Source organism: Polistes fuscatus, unplaced genomic scaffold, assembly GCF_010416935.1.
Source record: "Polistes fuscatus isolate 324 unplaced genomic scaffold, CU_Pfus_HIC Scaffold2, whole genome shotgun sequence".
NCBI lineage: Eukaryota > Metazoa > Arthropoda > Insecta > Hymenoptera > Vespidae > Polistes > Polistes fuscatus.
Window position 1 is genome coordinate 2,022,017 of NW_025113096.1, and position 18,878 is coordinate 2,040,894.

General features: G+C 38.7%; 1 protein-coding gene across 10 annotated transcripts in view; it reads right to left on the minus strand.

The window, feature by feature from the left end:
• Positions 1-18,878, minus strand: part of LOC122516702 (nucleolysin TIAR) — a 401,875-nt gene that overhangs the window by 31,499 nt on the left and 351,498 nt on the right. For all 10 annotated transcript variants that reach the window (XM_043634731.1, XM_043634732.1, XM_043634740.1 and 7 more), the window contains 2 exons: positions 5,998-6,073; positions 1,546-1,648 (listed from right to left, as the gene is read on the minus strand). In XM_043634731.1, coding sequence (XP_043490666.1) covers positions 1,546-1,648; positions 5,998-6,073 — 179 coding nt within the window. The remainder of the gene's footprint in view (positions 1-1,545; positions 1,649-5,997; positions 6,074-18,878) is intronic.

The following is an 18,878-nucleotide window of genomic DNA, read 5'->3' on the forward strand; positions in this document are numbered from 1 at the left end:
TGTTGATATTATCAACGAGAGTGTATTATATAATACAAATTAATATACAGGATTGATAGATATTTCATTTATAATTGTAGTATTTCCATTTGAATTCGATTACAATTCGATTATTCACTGATTCTTCATCATTCGATGTTATCGTTATATTCTTGACAAATATTATTATCAATCTGATAGTATCCAAATTTCTATAACGATTATTAACGATTTTAAATAATAAAATGTACTTTATACGAAATTTGAAATGAATTGATGTTAAGAAAAAATGTAGGAAACAGGCCTGCCGAAAAGAAACACAATATCTTTTGAAATTTGGCTGACGTTTAGTGATAAGGGAAACATTCATGAAAATGCTTAAAAGTCAATGCAAAGATTTTCCTAAAGGGCTTTCCTTCTTTCTTTGTCGACAAACGGGGGAGAGAAAAATCCTAGCTGAAAGAAGTTAGGAAATTTCGTGTGTGTCGTAGAGCAATAGGGGTTCGAAGTGGTAAAAGGAAAAGGGCTTCCCGAAGTCGATCGGTGTAGGTACTCTAAGGAAGGCGATAGTAGTAGCTCGTTGGAAATCGAAAAGGCAGTCAGTCAGTTAGTCGTTCGGTCGTTCGGTCGTTTGGTCGTTTGGTCGGCTTGTACCTTCTCTCTTTTGGCCCGTTCGTTTGAAAAAAGGCTCTCGAGTCCATCTCGAGATATCGATTAACAAACACTCGAACGGCGAGTGGTGCCTTTGCGGAGGCCGCTTTTGCAGAGTAACCGTTCGTGGTAAAGCCGTTTCGAGCATTTCTGAATGGGGCACAGTGAAAGCTTTCTGAGCGAACGATCCACGTTATGAGTGTGCGCGTTAGTATTAGAAGAGAAAAAAAAAAAGAAAGAAAACGAGTGAACCTTTCGAATACTCAACGACAAAAGAGAGAGAAAGGGAAATAAGAGAGAGAGACGAGAATAGATCGACTCGATCGTGCGCATCCATTTCTGCGCGAACCATGGAATTTCCCCGAGCTAATGAAATTCTGGTTGCGTCGACGAAATTTCCTCAATCGCGTGAACGCGCCAACGTGATATTTAATTTACCTCCACGCAGAGATTCGTATTCACATTGAGTAAACCGCGTTGTGCAAGATAAACACGATGTTCCTTTGACGGATATCTCTCGTTTCGTATCTCTTCCCCCCTTCTATTCCCCCTACTCTTCCATCTTCATCCCTATCATCTTTCCTTCATCGACCGATATTTTCTTTTCTTTTCAGCTATTAAAAGAAATTGGAAGCTCCTTTTACTCTCTCGGAAGAGAGAGAGTCAATATTTTTCTCTTTCTTTATTTGTTTGTTTGTTTTTTTTTCCCCCCTCTTTTTCCACCTTCTTCTTCTTCTTCTAATATATTTCGTCATTTTAGTTTAATCGTAATATATATATAAGACAGAGTTAGGATCTTACAGAATTTTGATCGATCGATTGTGGTATGATCAATTGAAGTAGTTTAGTTACGTTTTAGGTTATATAAGTTGAAAAAAAAGGTATGATCGATGTTTACATTTGTTTCTGACTCACCTTCAGATTTTGGTGCAGGCGGCTTGCGAGTCGCCCAATTCGTTCGAATACTTCTGCTACCGAGCCATTGCCCGTTCATGGTACCGATGGCGATTTCCGCTTCCTGAAACAATGGGTGTGGTAATGAGTAAAATGGTTTAATCGATAGCATGAGAATGATAAAACGAGATTGAGAAAACTTTAGCACGGAGAATTTTTTTCTCTTTATAATCGTCGCGATGAACTAGTTAAGATTGCTGCCTTTAGAAATGATAAGTTTTAAAGGGAGAGAGAGAGAGAGAGAGAGAGAGAGAGAAAGAAAAAGATACTTTTCAATAGACGGAACGATTCGCCCGTGCAAAAGGGGGTCGAGATAAATGGAATAAACGTAAGAAGTAAAGCCACGTTACGAGCAACAGCAAACGGCTGAAACTCCGAGTACGCAGGACACCGATCGTAACTTTTATTTATTACTGCTCTGCTTTGAGAAAAGCACGCCGTAAGCGGATCGAGAAAAATTTTACCGTCCCGGCTTCTTCTTCTTCTTTTTCTTTTTCTTCTTCGTGGAAATAGGAATAACGTTAACGTTTATACCTTTCGCACGAGTGACGTCCTTTAATGTTCTCCTCCTACGACGATCGAATCTAAGGTAGGCGAAGAGAAGTAAAGAGATAAAGAAAAAGTAAAAGAAAAAAAGAAAGAAAAGAAATAAAGATAGAGGACGAGAGAGAGAAAGAGAGCGAGAGAGAGAGAAAGAGAGAGAGAGAGAGAAAGAGAAAAGTAAGGAATGACACACAAAGGACGAAAGAATTAAATCGGACTGATGGGACAGCTCGTTAAGTGGCTAAAGTAAATCGTAAGAACGTAACGTCCCTTCCCTTTTACCAACGAAAATGGCAGGGATGGTAGTGGATCGAGTCTAAGATACGTTAGTTCGAGAGGGAATTCCATTCGACAAATCGCACCTCCGATTCCTCGCATTTCCCAAGAACTGCCCTCGGCAAACTGCGGTGTTTCCCATCGCTGCTTTGAATTCCCTTCTCGAAGAAAAGGCGCTATCCTTTATGACGAAGGATAGAAGGGAGAACGAGCCTCCACGTGGCTGGGCTATTTGTTCTCGAGTAGGTAACAAAACGGTCATGGCCTTGCTTCAATATACCTTTCAGACTATATATATATATATATATGTATACATAAGTGTGCTCTGGCCTACCCTATAGATGACTATTGTATGATTCGAATGAAATATTTGGAAGAATTTACTCGGAAAAAAAGAAAAGAAAAGTAAAATAAAATAAAAAGAAATTGTCTTCGATCAGAATTGGAGAAACATACTTACATAAGTTTGTAAAAAAAAGTTTGATCTGAAAGAAAAATGACGCTGTGTAATAACTAAACACACACACACGCACACAAACGCACACACGCTCACATATATACGATCATCATTATGCATATCCTTCATATTTCCAAATGTTTAAGAAAGGTGGAAATAGAGAAAATTTGGAAGAATAGTAAATGGAAAGACAGATAAATAGAGAGGGAGAGAGGGATAGAAAGAAAGAAAAAAAGAAAGAGAGACTAAAAATAATCTTCGTTTTTATTTTATTTGACTGCCGCTTGGACGAATCTTTGGAGTTGAGAAAAGATGAGATAAAAAGAGGCCGAGAGCTAAAGAAAAAAGAAAGAAAGAAAGAGAAAGAAAGAGGAAGAGAGAGAGAGAGAGAGAGAGAAGAAGAGATGGCTGAAAATACTCCCGCCATTGAGAAATTCCAGCGGTAGGGGTTGTGACCGTCGAAAGGCTTTTCACAAACGCGTGGTTGGAGAAAAGAGGGTGGTGGTGAGCACCCCCACTCTTTTCCTCACCGTTTGCGCCATTCGAAGGATTCCGGGAGTTTTCTCTTCGCTTTTCTTCCACCTTTAACCTCCCTTCTTTCTCTCTCTCTCTCTCCCTCTCTTTCTCGTTTCTTCTTCTTCTTCTTCTTCGAGATTCGTGCACCTTAACCACTTTCCCACTACTCTACGGTTCTTATCCCACGACATTCGTGCTCCTGTGGGATAAAGTATTTCCGATTCGAATTTCCATTCCCGATATGATGCCGCATATTTGCGCGGTTAGCCCAGATAGACCGCGAGACCGAACACGCTCGACTCTAAGCCGATTCTAAACTCCGGTCGATATCAACGTCCTTCTCCTCCCTTTTTCTTTTGGTTTTCTTCTTCTACCGAGCTCAAGCTTCCAACACGTCCTATCTATCTCTCCTTCTCTTTCTTTCTATTTATCTTTTTTTATAATACAATATTTCTTTCTTTAGCTTATTATAGACAAATTATTTTTTTTACTAAATTATTATTATTATTATTATTGTTTACATATATCGTATCATATAAGAAGGACAAGGAGTAGGATTCTTATAAACACTAGGTATTGTTTATTCCTTTCTCTTTCTATTTATCTTTCTATATTATTATTTTTTTCTTCTTAAATTTATTACAGCTATTTTATTTTTATTACTAATTATTATCACTTATTCTATTGTATTATATATTATATTTGTGTATAATAAGGGAATAACATTCTTAAAACCAATAAATATTGTTCTTTTTTTTTCTCTCTCTCTCTCTTTTTCCTTTCGATCCACCCTAACATTTTATAATCCCTATTCAGTTTGAACTTGTCCAACTACGAAGACGACTCTAGCTAGCTATCTTTTTCTCACACTCAAAACCACAAGCTTATATAGAAGACGACTGTGTATAGACATCAGCGATCAGCCGTGAAGCACTCTGACCGAAGCGACACCCAACTGCTTTGCATGCATTATTAAGTCATGCAGGTACCCTACAAGCACCGTTCCTCTCACTCACGACTTACGTGGCTTTTAGAAAAAGTTATTTCGATTTCTTTATCCTCTTTTGCGGTAAATGTCTGTCCTTCGTTGAATCTATGAGAAGATTTTCAAGAGAAAATTCTTTCTTGAAAAACGAACGAACGAACGAACGAACAAACGAACGAAATCTTCGATCGTTCCAACAGTTTAAAAACGTTGAAAGAAGAAAAAGAAAAAAGAAAAAAAGAGAGAGAGAGAGAGAGAGAGATAGACAATGTGGATGCTATCGGAAAAGAAGAGTAGTGTAGAATTCAAGGAATTCGTATTTTTGTTCGTTTAGTAGTAGTGGTGGTAGTAGTAGATCGTAGAAAAGAGTTTGGAGGGGATGTCGTTTGGCCGTGCGATCAGAGTACGCGATTTAGATACGTGTATCCGGTGCTCGAAGGAAATAGTGACCGAGAGAGAGAGAGAGAAGAGAGAGAGATGAAAAGAGGAAGGAAGAAAAGGAGAGAAGAGCTTGAAATGGAAGAGGAAGAGAAGAGGGAAGGAGAAGGAGGAGGAGAAGGAGGAGAAATTTTCGCGTGTTCCTCGAGGTTAGCGGAGACACCCGGGAAATTTATACTTCGGCAATAGTAATACCGTGGGTGTGAGTCAGGTGCCGGCGGTGGTCCAGATCGATAGGACATTAAAACAGAGGGGAAACGAGAGGAGGTTCTACCTCCGGGTTCGGCCGCCTCGACGAATAACCTCGCCATAAACGGAGGAAAGCCTTCTTTTACTCAGCCGTACATCTAACTTCGTCGTGATTTACGTCGCGGATTTTGGTGGGGTACAGTAAAACTCGGACTACCTCTCTCTCTCTCTTTCTCTCTCTCTCACTCTCTTTCTTGCTCATTCGTTCGCTCATTCGCTATCGTCTTTTCTCTCTCCCTCTCTCTCTCTTTCTCTCTTTCTTTCTTTCTCATTCTCTCTCTTACTCTCTACTCCAAGAACGATGCTGTAAACCCTGAAGCTGCTTCCGCCAGTAACGTTCTGCTGCTTCTGGGTAACCATCCCTTCGTTTTCATCCCTACTATTTCCATCGATCGAACATCGAAAGGCCAGCTCCAACTTCCAGCTTGACGCTGTTAATTTCTCACGATTTCGATCTTTATGGATTGTCGTAAACTTCGTCGGTCGTTTGCATCGGAATGGAACAGGTGCCGTATCGGCACTGAGACGATGCGTTGTCATACCAAGCATATGCAATGCCGATATTGTGCGAATATAGGTATGTTTGTGTGTATGCGTGTGCATGCCGCACGGACAAAGTATGTGTGTGTGTGTGTGTGTGTACATTCAAATGATGATCGATAGATGAGTTTGTTTAGAAGAAGAAGAAGAAGTAGAGTCTATGTAAAGTCCTACATTTACATAGGTCGTTGCCGAGGCTCTGCTCTTTTGTTCAAGTTCGCTCATTATCTCGGCAACGAGTTTTTCTAATAAGAATAATAAGTTAATTTTCTACCAGGTGCGTTTGATTGATAAAGATACGAGCAAACAAATAAGATTGTCGGTTAGAGTGGTCAAGTGAAGAACGGTTGTTCCTTTTTTCTTTATTATTTTGTTGTTGTTGTAAAAAACATGAAATATCATTGCTTACCGCTTTTTTAACAAAAGACACGAATCCATAGCCTTTTGACTTGAAGGTCTGTGGATCTCTAACAACTCTGCAATCCCTGTAACAGATTAAAAAAAAATAATTAAGTTAGAGTAAAGATTTAATAAGGGCAAAGAAGAATTTACAAACAATGATTTTTAAAAGATCAGACGAAGTTTAAAATCGGACGACGGCGTTAAGTTTTATTGGGTTTTGTTAAGGCAATTTTGCTGACGAGTAAAAGTAAAAATGTAAAAATAAGAAAGAAAGATAAAGAAGAAAAAAAGGGAAAAGAAAAAAAGGATGGCGTTAGGGGGGAGGAGCGAAAGAAAAAAGAAGTAGAACAAGGAAGAAGTAAGTTTTAGCTTTGGTCGTTCGTCCAACGACGTAGAAGGCTAACAGCCCTTGGAAGGTACGAGTATAAAACAAATACGCTCTAAGTATACGGTTAAAAGAATGTGTTACTACGTTCCTACAGTTTCTACCTTTTTCGTCTTTTAAACTCGTGTTTTTCTTAGAAATGTAAGCGACGTTGAAGCTACGTTGCTACCAAACGATGGATCTTTTCTCGTAAATTTTTTTTTCTCTTTTCCAGTAAATATCTCTGGATATTTACCTTCATGCAATATGTACTTTAATCGATCAAATAAATACAAGGTAAATAAAGTAAACATTTATGCTTTTTCTCTTTTATATATATATATATATAGATACAACAAGAAGAAATATGTATAAAAAAAAAGCACCAGCCATTTACTCGACCTATTTTCTCTTTCTTTAAGGAACGTTTATTTTGAATCAGCTGACTGCTTTAAGCATGTATCGCACGTATTTTAATGCTTTACACGACCCCTACCCCCACCTACTGAATATTATTACGGAGAAATACAGACGCATATATCAAAAAAATTTCACAAGTAACGTACCTCTTAACGTACAACTGCAACGATCCTCGAAAATATGACTCTCAATTTTCTCGGAAATACGTCAAAGTATTCGAAAGTACTTCTCATATTTGATATAAAAGCATTGTGCACTTATTTGAGAGAGAAAGATAGAAAAAGAGAGAGAGAGGGAGAGAGAGAGGTAGAAAAGAAAAAAAGATATGGAGAAGAGAGTAAGCCTAGGCTTGGACTCTCACGAATTCTTCCTCATAATTAAGATTCCAGCGGCGTCTGCCAGAGAAAATTAGGAATACCCAGAGGCTTGGGGTGTATCTCGTGGTCAGAGGATCGTTTCGGAGGTATAGCAGGAAGCTTAAATAAAATATTCTTTCGACCGGTGGAACCTGGCATGCGATGCGAATAAAATTCTTGAAATCGTGCACGTTTCTACTCTCTCTCTCTCTCTCTCATCTCTCTCTCTCTCCTTCTTTCTTTCTCAATTTTTCTATCATTTCTTTTCGTCTTATCATATTTCCAACATCCGAGTATCTCGCAACGGAGATTAAGAATTTTCAAAAGATGGCTTGTCATTTACATCATCTGTTTCCTATTACATTTTAAATATGTCGAAAAATGAAATAATTTTTTTTATCAATCTCAGCATCAAGGAATACCTTTGCAAGAATATATACGTATATAAAAAAAATATAACGAATTGAAAGATCTACGCATATAAAATAGTCGAAATATTGATCCTGTTTAAAATATAGTTTTTTTTTCATCGAATTCTTAAAGATCTCTTTCTTTCGTTCGGAAGATTTAAACTTCGAAAAACTCGATCGTCCATCTTTTAGTTTCGCGTTAGGTAGAACTGATCTATCTCAATGAACCTCGTTGTTAGAGTGCAGTAAGTTCTAAGGATTTATGTAGGACACTCGCGACCTACGTAATACATATATATGAAATGTGTAAACGACCGAGTTTCAAGAGAAACTATTTTTTGCGACAAGGTCGAAGTTGTATTCTCGGTCGATTCGAAAATTTTTATGTGAACGATGCACGCGTAAAAGAGAAATAATACTAACAATAAAAATAATAGTCCAATATACCTATATTCTCATTAAATATTTTATTTTCAGATGATACACAAATAATTGGATTAATCAGTGCATAAATATATAATAATTAACACTTTGCGGATGAATGACGTATATATGTGTTCAATGCGTACCATTAGCGTACCCAATTAAACTCATATATATGCATCTGGTGTATTAATATATTTTAAAGTTAAATTAATATTTATAATAAAAAATAATTAATATGTAAGTATACTTTATACGAGTATAACATTTCTTAATTATTTAATAACCCAAAATAATAATAATAATAGCGATAAAAATAAGTTAACCATTTTTGTTCATTCCGTCAGCAATAAGTACGTACATAACCTATAAGAAGAAGCATCTTAAAATATTTTGAGAACAACACTACTTGGAGTGTTTTTAGGTAATTTCATATGTTTTTTTTTTAAATAAATATTTTATCTAAAAAGAATATTAGGTAGCTAGTGCTGCGTAAGCTCGCAATTTGTAAAAAAATTGTTTCTCCCTGAGTGAGACGAAAAGAGGTCGGGGACTGAAGCGCCTATCGGCTGAAAGCATTCGTATTCACAAAACACGTGTTAGATCATAGGCATTCGTTTTGCGAAAAGAATCAAAGGGATTAAAGTCGGGCATGTTCTTTTTCCTCGGTTCTCTCATTTTTATTCTCTCTTTCTCTCTTACTCAATCGCACTACTTTTCCGTCTGTGGCTCTTTTTTGTGGTGGCCGGTCTCTCCGTTTTGAAATGAAAAGACTCGCTCTCTTTCCGCGTTGCGGAAAAGAGAAAAGTCGTTAAACGTGTAATCCGTGGCACCGCGATTTAACGCGTTAAACTTAAAAAGCCTGGTAAATATTATTTTCCGTACTGTGCGCGAATGAAATCGTAAAAGGGAAATGGCTGTTGCTAGCTGGAAGATGAGAGAAAGCTGAGAGAAAGAGAGAAATAGAAGGAAAGAAAGAAGAAAGAGTTGAAGAAAGTAGAAGAGAAAAAGGAGAAAGAAAAATTACCATTGAGATTGTGTATATTTTTGTGTATAAGTGTTTGTGTGTGTGTGTGTGTGAAAGAAGAAAAAGCGAAGGAAGGCGTTAATAGTTGAGAGAGAGAGAGACAGAGAGAAAGAGAAAAATAAAAAAGAAAAAATAATGGAAACGAAGGGAAATCTCGAAGAGCCGGATAAAAGACTTTTCTTCCGTCTATGCAATCCGAAGATTTCCTGAAATTGCGGTCCACGGTTCATGGCGTACCGTGAAAAATCTCAGTATTCGTCTTTACTTACATACTTTATATACTACTACTACTATTTGTATGAGTGTGTGTTGTGTCTCTTTAAATGAATAAAAAAAAAAACGAAAAGGAATAATCCACGTTATTTTTTAGCATAGAATATGTCGTTATAATTAATCCATTGTTATTAATGAATGCGTCTTTTATTAACGCGTTTGCTGTCATTAATGGAGAATATGAAATAATCTATAATCTGTGTGTATTTTAAAAAGAATCAAGCATCATAAAAGTGTGATAAATAATAATATATACTAATGAAAAACGTAAAAAATCTAATTTACAAGCATATTAATTTGTCCTAATTACGAGATTTTTTTAAATTATTCGATCAAGGACAAAATTTATCTTTCCCAGAAAGAAAGAAATAAGAAAAAAAAAAGAAAAGAAAAGAAAAAAAGTAGGAGTATCAACTAAAACATGCATACACATATTAACACTAAACTTCACGAGCCCCTTAATTTTGACCTTTTGATTTTTTATTTTCAAGAAGTTGAACGTTAAGTTTTTCGCATAGGTTTCGCGGCGCGGCAAGCCGCTTCCGTTAACGTCGTCGACTTTCGGTGAATGGCAGCGGTTGCCACACAACTTACGGACACGGAACGTTGAGTAATGGTCAATACAAGTTAGATGTGGAACACGCCAGTCGCATATGTCGTTGCCCACACTTGGGGTCGTCTCGCATCGTTCCACATATACCTACATATATATATATATATATATATATACACATGTATATATCTACGTATATATGTATATAGTAAGAGACGGGGGTAGAGGTACACGAATACAATCGCAGTAGAGTGAAAGAGCAAGATAGAGAAAAGGATGGGAGGGGGAGAAAGAGAGATACGAGCAAGTAACCGCGACAGCCTATAGTAAAGTTACCCCTTCGAACCACCCTTACGAGTGTCTCATCGCGTGCGAACGCGTATAGGTATGCGTTATGCGGTCGTGTGTTCTTATTGCGTGTTTTCAAGCGTTCCTCTAGCAAAACTCTTCCCCCACTTTTCTTCAATCCCACCTACACCGGCGGCACCCTTCGTTCGCTTTCCTAGTGCTATATTTCGTTACGAAAGGCGAAACAATCGCCGCTACGGCGTGCCGTGAATTTACGCGTCGTGTAACCAATCCCCATCCTACTACTTTTTCACTCTCTCTCTCTCTCTCTCTCTTTCTCTCTCTCCCTCTCTCTTCTTTCCCTTTTTCTCTCTTACTCTTACGCGTTCTATTTCTCACCACCTGCAGCCCTCGAAAAATCGTAAATTAATGCACGGTTATTGACGCGATAAATCTCAGAATTTAATTCAGCTTCCATCGAGAACCGCCCTATGACACGTTTTTTTTATCTTTCTCTTTCTCTCTCTCTCTCACATTTTTTTGCCGTTCTTCCTCGACGTCGATATAACCGCGACAATGCCTGTCCCAGAGTTCCCGTAGCGCTAGCACACGACAAAGCCGAGAGATAGGATGAAGAGTAAGTCTGGATTTATTGCCAGGCGTGCACACGTCCGCGCTCACGATGGACGCGAGAATGAAAAGAGAGGTACGCGTCGATGATCCAAATTGCCGTGCTTGCAGGGAAGAGGGACAGGAATGTCGTTTCCCTGTTCGTTCGTTTCGAAATTTCGAAAGTGCTCTTTATCTTTTTTTTTCCTCTCTCTCTTTCTCTCTCGTTCCTCTCTCTTGTACGCGAGCATGACGTAGGTGGATACTGTAGAATGTTCTCTATTTCAAATTTTTCAATTTTGAGCTCCGACCGAACGAACGCGCGTCCCTCCTTTCTCGGAATTTGCGGATTCGTTATGGTCTAGGTGTATCTCGCGAGCTCGTTATCCTCGCGAGCAATTAAGGGAACCTAATTAAGAACGGTCTACGCGTATTTGAGTATTTTCGGTGAAGTACACGTTTAATTAACTCTTTGGGCATTGAATTTTATCCTTTGAGTAACGTGCACTAGACTAAATTCTAAAACGTCTAAAGAAACAAAAAAACGTAAAACGATTTTTCTATGTGCAACAAGCATATGATTAAAAACTAGGCAATCTATTTAAATGTCAAGATTATCACTTTGTTATTGTAGCTAAGGAACAAATCGAGTAAGTAAGATAATCGAGAATTACTTACTATCCTTAATCCATTTCTGAGATCTCTTTTTCCTTTCCTTTTAAAACTTAACACAATCTTCTTACGAATCTTCGATCCCGTTACTTGAAACTTTTTCTTTCTCTCTCACTTACTCATCCGCGCAAGTTTTCGTCCTTTATCTCTCGATTAGCTACACGTCACGGATCGTTTTTCGCCTATCAGCTAGAAAACTTCGAACGTCTCATTAATTACCAAGACGGCTAAAAAAGGAGCGCGTCAGCGTGAAAATCTTTGTAGCTGGCCTCGTTGCTAGCATAGGATCGCTCAGGTAAGCGTGATCACGTAAGTAGAAAGATCGAAGAATATCGTCTTGGACGAAGGAAGGTAAAAGACGAAGAATATGGGAAGAGAGAAGAGAGAAAGAAGAAAAGAAGAAAAGAAGGGGGGGATGGATGAAATGAATGATCTTAGGGTGTGAGCTTCATCAATCTAGTAGAGTAACAACTTGGGCAGGGTGTCACTTCCCTCGTTTCGTTTGATCGCATGTCATGCTCTATAGTCGCATTGCTCTGTCCTTGATATTTCTTTTTGATATTAGGTACCTGAAGGGAATGATATTTGCACTTACGTATGTGTGTACGTGATGCGAACGAGCTAAGAAGACTTATTGTCAAAATGGTAAATCATGATGGAACGAACCAACTGATATATGTGGCCTTTTTTCCTTAACCTATCTACGTATTCCACATATCACGTATACGTATAAATATCTATACATATATATATGTATTTTCGATCGATTTGATATTTTCATTTTCCGACTCACGTCCATGAGTGTATTTTTATGATAGCCGTTCTGACGGCAAGTACGACGACGGCTACAATGACACAACGTCGACAGACGGATAGATACATATGTAGAAGGTATCTTCGTACTCGCGGTCTATCGATACATCGGTGAGTCACGTCGAACGAGAGAGTATCAATATGAAAATTTCAATATACGTATCATCGTCGTTGTCGTCTGGACAAGTTGGCGTCAACTATCTAAATCGAACCTCGCCATGATCGTAGCAATCATTTCGCCGAGGAGATTTGAAGTTTGGTATATGTGTACGTTTCTATGTGAATGTATGCATGTATACAGGATATGAAGAAAAAGAAAGGGAAAGGGTAATATATATATAGAGAGAGAGAGGGAAGGAGAGAGAAGGAAGAGAGGGGGCAAGGAGGGTGGAGTTTGCTTACTTTTCGCTAAGTGCACTCACTGCCGGGCGCGCGAACTAATTGTCGACGGGGTGGGCCGTAGTGAGTGGTAGGGCTTGCTTGTGAGGAACTCGGAAAGGGAGAAGGAAGGAAGGAAGGAAGGAAGGAGAAGAAGGAGATGGAGAAGAGGGTGGTTGGTAGTGGTGGTTCCGTGGCAATAGTGGAATCGTGAGATCCCACCCTTCTTCCTTCAGCATCCTTTTCACCCTCTAACTCTACCTTACCCATCTCGCGCTAGTAACCTCGTGCTACTACTACTACTACTACTATTACTACTACTACTACTACTACTTCTGCTGCCGCCGCCGCTGCTGCTGCTGCTGCTGCTCTCGAACATTCGAGAGAGGGTTTCGATTTCGAGATCGAGGACGATAAATGAAACGGGTTGTCGTGGAAACGCGCTTTCTCGGTGTTCCTTCCAAACTCGTTCCAGGTCGGCTCGTATTTTCGTCGTGTAAACCGCTTATTAATGTTATGTGGCATTATGACGGCACGCGGGATCAACGTTAACCACCTATCTCCCCGGTTCTCCATCCCTTTTTGCTTCGTGTTCACGTTCCACTACCGCAACACCCGATTTCTTCCTTCGTATTCGATCGAACTCAAAACACCCTCCTCTCCACTTTCCAACCGAATATCACTACACTACTACTACTATTACTACCGTCACTATTACCGTCACTATTACTAACATCACTAACGTTCAAACTTCTATAACCAAAAGGTTAACTCAGCGTGGTATATAGGCGAGATTATTATCTAGATAACTGGAAAATTAACTGCAAAATGTGCCGTTTTATTCCCTCATGGCAAAACGGGTTATGGTAATTTTAATAACATATTTATTGCTCCCTCTGTCCTCTCTCTGTTTCTATCTCTATCTTTCTCTTTCACTTGTGATGGCCGCACAAAAGGCTACGCAACGACAATGATACGTGCTCGGCTATTGGTCGAGTAAAAGCGATAACACCCTCCGCTGATTATACCGTTCGAGCCAGTGGTATTTTCCGAGACCGAAGTTTCACCGTGCCGATCGCCGATCGCCGATTTCGTTCGGGCGAATCGCCAGGTATCGGTTATTTACGAACGTTTCGTCCGTGCACTACCGACGCGTGATACGCAGGGATGTTACGACCAATGTACCCCTAACCCCATCCCCCTCTCCCCCTTTATCTCTCTCCATCTCTCTTTCGTACTCTCTCGAACGGGTCTAAGCGCATCGTGTTTTGTAATGATGCTCGACGCCGTCGTCTATTATCGGCTCATGATACAACGTTCGACCCTTCCCACGTTACTACCCACCCTACCTTTTCTCTCTACCTACCCGTTTACCATACCTACCTACCTACCCCTCTACCATAATACCACTACACTTGTTAATTCGAGATCGATACGTTGACGTAGCGTGAACGAGAGATCGAAATTTTCAAATTTTCCTACGGGCTCGTTTCGGATCTATCTCGTTTTATGATATCCCGTTGATAAAGTGAATTATACTGCGTGTATCGAAATGAAAACGCCAGCTCGTCGCTCGGCGCTTGTCTACCCTCATCCCTTCCCCACCTCCCCTACTATTCTTTTTTTTTACCAAGCGAAAAATGCTGACTTTTTAGTAGGTTTATCTTTTGTCGACAGGTGCGAAGTAAAAGTTCTCGTATACATGCATATTCTTTTATGTCTAAGAGAATAATTTATGTTTCTTTTTCTATTTCTTGATGAAAACGACGAAAAAAAGATATTAAATTTATATTTTATTATCGTCATTTATTAGATTTATAAGAGATCTGTTGCTTGACACGAATCAACCAAACGTCATCGAAAGCGAATGATGTCTTATAAATTATAATACGATCGACCTGGTGTCGAGAGATATCGCATACGATCCTGTAGACTTAATACCAGTGAAGCTTTTGTGTCACCACGTCGATCATTAGTAAAATCATGCTACGATATTAGTCATTTCAATTTGATGGACCACATTTCGGCTTATTATTAACTTCCTACGTATAAATGTAATTTGAAATATCTGCGATTAACGGTCACGTATATGCTGTTATTTTTATTTCGTAATATCGAATTTAGACGAAAAAATTAAGAAAACAAAACTGTAAACGGATATAAATATCGCGATAAATAAATCGAGATAATAATGTATCCATTGTATTTGAAATTGTCGATAAAATATTGAATTATATATTTTCGTATACGCGTAACGTAGTTAAAACCAATTCCAAAATACAATATAGAAGAAAAAAAAAAAGAAAAGAGAAACAAAAGGAGAGAGAAAAAAGGATTGAGTTACATTTCGATTGAGTTACTTTCCAAAGATTTCGCCACCCTTTTATCGATCTTACAGGAGGTTTGAGTTGATGCAGGTAATCCTTCGGCAAACGAATACAACTCCTCTGTACGTGTGCGTGGGTTAAACGGGTCGCTCGAGGAAAGAAAAGAGAACGCTAGTTGAAAGAAGGAACGGGGGAATGTGAGGGGGAATAAAAAGAATGGTGGGTGGAGGAAAGGAAGAATAAAAGCAAGCGACGGATGGGAAAGGAGAATTCCATCCGTGAATAAAAGCATGGGAGAATATTCTCGATAAAAGTGGCGAGTAAAAACATATGATAATAAAGCACCACGTCGTTCGGCAATGATGGCGGTGTCTCTCCCTCTTATTCTTTTTCTTCTTTTTCTCTTTCTTCTTCTTCTCCTTCTTCTTCTTCTTTTACTTCTACTTCTACTTCTTTTTCTTTTTCTTTTTCTTCTTCTTGTCCTTTTCGATTCCAGTGAAACTTCCAACCGAATTGTAAATGTCGAGTATGTTCTTTAACTCTAGCTCAGAGTCCCTCTCTATATCTCCATTCCTCCCTCTTCTTTAACCTCCTCGAGAATCCGACGCTTCCACCAACGTCGTCATGAAAAAGCAGGAAATGTATACGACGAAGGAGAGGGTCCTTCGGGATCGCGAGAAAATATGGGAGACTTTAAGTGGAAAGGAACCACAAATCTGCGAATAAATTAACATGTACTCGGAGTGATAAAATGAAAGCTAAGAAAAATAAAGAACGAAAAGAAAGAATGAAAGAAAGAAAGAAAGAAAGAAAGAGCGATAGAGGAGATTCCTTGCCATTTTAATCTCACTCATGACGATAATATCATCATTATTATTATTATTATTATAATATTACATAAGAGATCATAGAAAAATGTATATGGATTGTTAACTGTACTTCTGAATTTTAGCGAGGATTTTCCAACGAATCGAATATATCGATTGAAATTTTCTGTCTTCGTTCGTTTAAGGTTCATTTTCGCGTTAGCGATATAACGTAGGGTTAAGAAGATGAACCGAGAAGAGAAGAGAAGAGAAAAGACGAGACGAAAGCTCAGAGGCTCCCCTCCAGGTTGGTCTTCGATATGGCTTCGTTAAGAGGATTAAGCGGCTTTGAAGTTACGTCAACTGAAATTGTGCTAGATCGAGCGAGAAGGTGCCCCGGCCGAATCGAGAACCTTTTTCGACGCCTGACGAGTGAAAAGAAGTGTGTTGGTTCGAGGGTAGTGTCGAACTGCGATCTTTCTTCCTAGGGCCGTCGATAAAATTTTGGAACGAGCAGTAATGTTTACTGCTTCCATTCAAATATTGGAATTTGATTCCAAATTCTTTATATTTTTCTTTCTTTCCCTCCCTCCCTCTCTTTTTTTCTCTCGCTCTCTCTTTCTTTATTGCTTTCTTTCTTTAACTTTCTTCGGAAAGATACAAACGTACGAATTTTACTCGCGTACCCAAGGAGATAGAACTTTTTTTAACGAGAAAAAGGACTTCCTTTAGGATCTCTTCCTTTCCCTCTTTCGATGCAAATGTTATGTAATTTTTATTTGTTTTACAGAGGTTCGCGCCTCTCGAGACGTCCGACTGTTTAACTTGGCAACAACTTCTCTAGTTATCGCCTGTTTGCCTTCGACGAAGAAGTAAAAGGCGAATAGTTTTCGATTCCATCTTCTTTCTAGGGAATTTCTCGGAAATTATAAACGACCAAATTTCGAATTTCTCTTTAATCACTATTAAAAGTCTTTAAACGGTTTATTTAAAATAATTTTATTCTCTTGTAAATGGGTGACGAAAGAAAGAAAAGAAAAATAAGAAAAGGATTAAACATATAAAACATATAGACACGCAGTTATGTTTACTCAAAGACTAGATAAACATCGTAAGTGTGGGAGCAATAAGAAAAGTGTTTCTTCTATTTAAAAATTGCGGTAATTTTAACATCGTAGAAGAGGAAAATATACGATCGAAATAATTTTAGCAAATTTGGTTGGAACCGGTGCGGTCGAGTCGAGAAACGTTGGAAGAAGAAAAGGCCAGAGAAGAGGAAAACTGGAGATACGTGTCCTGGTATTACCGAATGTACCTATACCTTCCCGTGGGATACAACTTTGCTCGCGGTTTCGAATGCATTTATTTGAATCTTGATACAAGAATTTATTCCGCTCGCTCGCTTGCTCACCCCTTATTCTCAGTCCACCTCTTTATCCACTTTCTATCGAGGACAACGTGCCCCTTCGAGCGATCCGTACCAACCAGGACATGTATCTATGTATATATGTACGACGATTCTCTGGACATCGAATGTCACGAATTATCCGGGATACGGACCACTACTGTTCGAAGAAGCACGTCTTTTTCTACGCGTGCTTGGACTTCAACTTCGAGTTTGACTTCAACTTCGATTACTTCAACTTACCATCGTTTCGTTTTACCAAAAGAAAGAGAAAACAAAAAAAAAGAAAGAAAGATCAAGAAAAAGAGTCGAAATTCTTCTCTCATCGCAATTGAAGGATTTACGAAATCGAGGAGAAAATTTATCGTACCACGGTAAAGCTGAATTTAGACGAACAATGTGACGCGTAACATTGTTCACGAGTGTCAGGGATTTTATTCCAACGTTATATAGTACTCGATTGTCAGATAGAAAATCTGATACCTACTCCTATTTTTCTCTTATTCTTTACTCGTGAAATCTTTCGGCAAACATTTCTTTTGTCAATAAAGTAATCACTCCTAAGCCTAAAATCCATCGAATCTCCTCAGCCTCCAATTGTCCGAGTCGTTTCTGTTTTTATCGATGATGAAATTCTTACGAACGGGGGGGGATCTGTGCAGCTACTAATACCAATAAGATCGAATTTTGCTCGCATACGATCGAACAGTTTCGATATTTAATAATCTTCGTTCGAGAATAATAAATGTCGTTATTCAATCACGATAGATATATGTTTGGACATCGGATCCATGCCGATTTCGTTTTGGGTTGGCCAATCAGTCGGCACGTGGCTGATTTAATGCATTATTTTATTAGAAATCTATAGAGCTATCTAGATTACGTGGGGAAAGGTTTATGGTTTGCCTGGAAGCCAACGAGTTCGGCTCGGCCATCGTATGTGTCTGTATTTCTCTCTTTCTCTCTCTTTCTATCTCTTTCACGTCTTTCCAATTCTCGAATCGTTTTTGATGTCATACGATTTCCACCATCTTCCATTAACCATCGAAGCCATAGTTGTTTGGGCGTCAGCCATCTTTATTTCTTTCTTTTACTTGTAGAGCGAACGAATTCATTTGGCCGTCTTTTTCTTGTAATACATTTCACTTAATAGTCACGAAGTCATAGAAAAATGTTGAATCTTTAAAGTAATGTTTTTCTTTTTTCGATTAATCGATCGAACAATTTCTTATCTTCAATGTAATACGTAAATGAGTTACTTGGAAATGCGGAATAAAAATATAGTAATATTATTACACTCGAGACAGTTAGGTATATCGTATATTTTGTTTTCTGTTGTCGAATCAATAAATTTACTTTTGTAACTATCGATCGAGCTCGTTTCGATTGAATATTTTAACATGAGGAGATATTATGAAAAGGATCTTGTGTAATTCGAAGGTGTCGTGCGGTTGAATGCGGTTTATTGATTTTCAAGAGCGAGACAGATAGATTGACAAAGAGAAAGAGAGAGAAAGAAAGAGAGAGAATGATAGAAGGAGAGAAAGAGCGAGGCAACACGTAAAAACGCGAGGCCATTTGTTAATATTGAGATATCGATTATTTTTAATGAGGATGCCGCGGAGAAGCGCTCGAGCAATTGAATAGTCAACACAGTCTCTGCTTTCGTCCCAATCGTGTCTTCCTTCGGCTCTTTTCTCCTTTTCTCTCGTTTGGGAACGAGCCGAAACTGATCTTTTTCATCGAGATTGCATTCGAAAAGGT